The sequence below is a fragment of the Rhinopithecus bieti genome, unplaced genomic scaffold (assembly GCF_001698545.2).
Source record: "Rhinopithecus bieti isolate Rb0 unplaced genomic scaffold, ASM169854v2 scaffold_2574, whole genome shotgun sequence".
In the NCBI taxonomy this organism is placed as follows: domain Eukaryota; kingdom Metazoa; phylum Chordata; class Mammalia; order Primates; family Cercopithecidae; genus Rhinopithecus; species Rhinopithecus bieti.
Window position 1 is genome coordinate 5,595,758 of NW_016804493.1, and position 5,332 is coordinate 5,601,089.

The window sequence follows — 5,332 nt, forward strand, 5'->3', positions numbered from 1 at the left end:
TTTTTTTTTTTTTTTTTTTTTTGGTGGCAGTCATTGTTGTTAAAGGACACGGAATATGGGGAAGAAAAAATACTGCCTATCAAACTTCTAAAAACAGATCAAGGCATTGGCAGTAGATTTTAGGCAGATGTTTTTCTACCATAATAAAGTTAACAAAAAATTATTGTAAGTTCATTTATAGGATAATTTATTACTCATATGCCAAGCCTGTATATTAATAACTTTTTAAACCTAAATGAACTTATTTTCTCATAATATGCAGGTGTGTAGTTCACCTCACTTTAATTCATGTTTGGCAACTAACCATGCAGTCTTCGTTGTCAAATATTTGTATGCATTTCAGTTATAAACTCAAATGGGGTACACTAAAAGCTCAGAGACTCTGAGGAACTCCTGAAATACCCTTATTTGAAAAAAGTATTTATCTGAAAGTTACAATGAATGGAAACATCTAGTAGAAGTATTGTTATGACCTAATATCAGTGTAGTCACATGTTGTTTATCGATGAAGATACAACGAGGATACCAGGACACATTCTGAGAAATGTGTTGTTAGGCGAGTTTATCACTGCGTGAGTATCATGGAGGACACTACACACACCTAGATGGTATAGCCTATTACACACCTAAGCTATGTAGTATAGCCTATTGCTCCTAGGCTACAAACCTGTACAGCATGTGGCTATTCTGAAATGCTGGAGACATTTATAACACAATTATAGTACTTGTATATATAAGTACATATAAGCATAGGAAAGGTACAGTAAGGAACACAGTATTCCATAGCTGGGTGTGGTGGTATGTGCCTCTAGTCCCAGCTGCTTGGGAGGCTGAGGCAGGAGGATCACTTGAGCCCAGGAGCTTGAGACTGCAGTGAGCTATGATCCCTTCACTGCACTCCAGCCTGGGCGACAGAGCAAGACCCTGTCTCTTAAAAAAATAAATAAAAATAAAAACTAAGCAGTAACAGCAAAAAAAACAAGTTTTGGGAGTTTTTTGTAGGTGTTTAGGAGTTTTTTGTGGGTGAGTGGGTAGGAGTAGGCTCCACCCACTCACCCAGATTAACCCCAGCTCTAGATAAATAAATGAAGGACTGCTAGCTGGACACTTTATGTTCTACAACTCACGTGAGTTAGTTAACTCCTCTGAGCCTCTGTTCATTCATGTCCACAGTAGATATCAGAGCTGTGTCCTTTCTTCATATGTGTGTCAGGAGATAACATGAAAGCTTTCGTGGAAACCCTTGGAAATTAAGGTGCTATAGACAAATCCTATTAAAATAGAAAAAAATACATTCTTTGGTTGATTTGAAATTTTGTCTGAAGTAGGTGTTACCCTACTTGGTGTTAGGAATCTTTTTTTTTTGTCCTGAGACGGAGTTCACTCTTGTTGTCTAGGCTGGAGTGCAGTGGCCCTAACTCAGCTCACTGCAACCTCCGCCTCCCAGGTTCAAGCAATTCTCTCACCTCAGCTTCCTGAGTAGCTGGGGTTGTAGGTGGGTGTCACCACACCCAGCTATTTTTTGTATTTTTAGTAGAGACAGGGTTTTACCACGTTGGCCAGGCTGGTCTCAAATCCTGACCTCAGATAATCTGCCCACCTCGGCCTCCCAAAGTGCTGGGATTATAGGCATGAGCCACCACTCCTGGCCATAATCTTTTTATTGTATGTAGATTATTTCATAGATATGTATTTTATTATAACAAGATTTTGAGTGCGTGTGTATAAATAAGTGATAGCATTATATATTTTTTATTTTATTTTATTTTTTTTTTTTTGAGACAGAGCCTCACACTGTCCCCCAGGCTGGAGTGCAATGGTGCAATCTCAGCTCACTGCAACCTCCACCTCCTGGGTTCAAGCAGTTCTCCTGCCTCAGCTTCCCAAGTAGCTGGGATTACAGGTGCACACCACCATACCCAGCTAATTTTTTGTATTTTTAGTAGAGGCAGGGTTTCATTATGTTGACCAGACTGGTCTTGAACTCTTGACCTTGTGATCTGCCCACCTTGGCCTCCTAAAGTGCTGGGATTACAGGCGTGAGCCACCGCCCTGGACTGATAGCACTATATTTTAAGATACTTTGGTTTGCTATATTAGTGGTTATACCTTAAATTGTTGAAGCATATCTTATAAGTATAGATTAGGACTCTTGAATACAAAATATTTAGGGGAACTGTCTCATATTTTGCATGAATAAATGTTTGTGGTTGCTATGGGGATGATGAAATGTACAATTAAAGATAATTGGATGTTTTTTAAGAAAACTCTCAAAAGCATTTTGTGTAAACAGTGGTAATCTTGTTAAATCCCATTAAGATAAATCCAAAACATCAAGTTGAGTATTAAACAACAGATTCTACATATTGGGATATTTGTGGACACTACAGAGTAGGAAAAGGAGAAAGAAGGTCTCTAACTTCTTAGTGGATTTTGTGGTTTGTTGGTTTTTAACTTGACTGAAAGCACTGTTATGGGGAAATGCCTGGAGATTTCGGCAGTGTAATTTCAGTATTGAACTATGACCAGAACTTTGAGCTGATATGGGTTTTTTGGTTTTTGTTTTTTTGGGTTTTTTTTTTGAGACAAAGTTTCTCTCTTTTCTCTCTTGTCACCCAGGCTGGAGTGCAGTGGCACGATCTCGGCTCACTGCAACCTCCGCCTCCCAGGTTCAGGCGATTCTCCTGCCTCCGCCTCCTGACTTGCTGGGATTACAGGCGCCCACCACTGTGCCCAGCTAATTTTTTGTATTTTTAGTAGAGATGGGGTTTCACCATGTTGGCCAGGCTGGTCTCGAACTCCTTACCTCAGGTGATCCACCCGCCTCGGCCTTCCAAAGTGCTGGAATTACAGGCGTGAGCCACCGCACCCGGCCCTGTTGTGTTTCTTACGAATTTTTGACATTTTAAATTTTTAAAAGTTCAAGTTCTTATTTCTAGTGCTAGCTAAACTATAATACTTAAACTTCCTAGGATCTCTGTTTCCATTTGTAGCATGCAAGTATTATATTCTAACTGAAGATTACTGAGAGCATTTTCTTTTCTTTTTTATTTATTTATTTATTTTTTTTGAGACGGAGTCTCACTCTGTCTCCCAGGCTAGAGTGCAGTGGCCGGATCTCAGCTCACTGCAAGCTCCGCTTCCCGGGTTTACGCCATTCTCCTGCCTCAGCCTTCTGAGTAGCTGGGACTACAGGCGCCTGCCACCTCGCCCGGCTAATTTTTTGTATTTTTTAGTAGAGACGGGGTTTCACCGAGTTGGCCAGGATGGTCTCGATCTCCTGACCTCGTGATCAGCCCGTCTCGGCCTCCCAAAGTGCTGGGATTACAGGCTTGAGCCACCATGCCCGGCCGAGAGCATTTTCTTTAACTTCCACAGTGTGGTTGGTTCTTACCTGATTCTCAGTAGAACGTTAATAAGCCAACTCTATGGTGAGGTTTTATTATTCTGTGTGTGTGGGTGTGTGTGTGGAGGGGGGGGTGTTTAGCCAAATGTTGTTTATTTGAAACCCATGTGGTGAAAGTTTTAAAATATTAATATCCTCGCTATTTTAGGATGCACATTCACAAGGTGAGGTGGTATCATGCTTGGAGAAAGGCCTGGTGAAAGAAGCAGAAGAAAGAGAACCCAAGATTCAAGTTTCTGAACTCTGCAAGAAAGCCATTCTCCGGGTGGCTGAGCTGTCATCAGATGACTTTCACTTAGACCGGCATTTATATTTTGCTTGCCGAGATGATCGGGAGCGTTTTTGTGAAAATGTGAGTCAGCTCAGAAACTGTTCTTTTCTTCCTTTTATTTTTACACATATGTAATTTTGTTTTAGTTAATTTAATTTTGTTGTTTTTTGAGAGACTGAGTCTCACTATGTTGCCCAGGCTGGTCATGAACTTCTAACCTCAAGCAATCCTCCCAGCTCAGCCTCCCTAATTTTTGAGACAGGGTCTTACTGTGTTGCCCAGGCTGGTGTGCAGTGATCATGGCTCACTGCAGCCTCCAACTCTGGGTGCAAGCAATTCTTCTGCCTCAGCCTCCCAAGTAGCTAAGACCATAGGAAAGCACCATCTTGCCTGGCCAATTTTTTAAAACAATTTTTGTAGAGATGGGGCCTTGCTATATTGCCCAGACTAGTCTTGAACCCTTGGCCTCAGATAATCCTCCTACCTCTGTCTCTGAAAGTACTAGAATTGTAGACACGAGCCACTGTGACTTAAATATTTTTTAATACTCTATTCTAACATAAAATAAGCCATCAAGAAACCTCACATGTAGAAAAGCCACAGAAATGGAAGATGAAATTGGTCCCAATATAGCAGGAAGTGGTAACTGGGTGCTCAACCTTGATGATTGAACATTTAGTTAACAGCTGGCTTCTGATAATCTCCACATAGTATTTTTTCTGCCTTATATCACTTCTCAATTTCAGTTCTTGGAAGTCTGTTTTATCTATAGGAATTTTATTTTACCTAGGATCTTATTTACATCTACTCAGTGACTAAAACTTTGATACATTATGTATTTACATGTTTTTGACTAAGGTGAAGAAAATAGCAGGTGGCTAATTTTTAAAACCAAATCCTTGATTACCACCTGCTGACTCTATAGAACAGCCTTCTAACACTTTCAATAGAATAGTCTCTCCATCCTTACAACAAAGTACTGAAAGTAACTTGTGTACACTTCCTCTCTGCCTGCTGGTTTGCATTAACAGCTTTAACCATCAGAGCCACTGATGTAAGAGTTTTGTTAACTCTAGCATACACTTGTAAGAAAGAAGACTCAGAGGCCGGGTGCGGTGGCTCATGCCTGTAATCCCAGCCCTTTGGGAGGCCAAGGCAGGCGGATCACTTGAGGTGAGGAGTTCAAGACCAGCCTGGCCAATGTGGTGAAACCCCATCTCTACCAAAAAAACAAAAGTCGGCGGGGCGCGGTGGCTCACGCCTGTAATCCCAGCACTTTGGGAGGCCGAGGTGGGTGGATCACAAGGTCAGGAGATCAAGACCATCCTGGCTAAGATGGTGAAACCCCGTCTCTGCTAAAAATACAAAAAATTAGCTGGGTGCTTTGGCAGGCGCCTGTAGTCCCAGCTACTTGGGAGGCTGAGACAGGAGAATGGCGTGAACCCGGGAGGCGGAGCTTGCAGTGAGCTGAGATCACGCCACTGTACTCCAGCCTGGGTGATGAGAAAGACCCCATCCCAAAAAAAAAAAAACACACACACACACACAAAAACAAAAGTCAGCTGGGCAGGGTGGCGGGTGCCTGTAATCCCAGTTACTTGGGATTCTGAGGCAGGAGAATTGCTTGAACCCAGGAGTCAGAAGTTGCACTGAGC

The 5,332-nt window shown here is 42.0% G+C and overlaps 1 protein-coding gene across 1 annotated transcript in view; it reads left to right on the top strand.

Annotated features, from left to right (window-relative positions):
* GLG1 (golgi glycoprotein 1) overlaps positions 1 to 5,332 on the top strand; it is a 167,253-nt gene that overhangs the window by 115,378 nt on the left and 46,543 nt on the right. Inside the window, exon 4 of the mRNA XM_017868617.1 lies at positions 3,555 to 3,758. Within this exon, the coding sequence (XP_017724106.1) occupies positions 3,555 to 3,758 (204 nt within the window). The remainder of the gene's footprint in view (positions 1 to 3,554; positions 3,759 to 5,332) is intronic.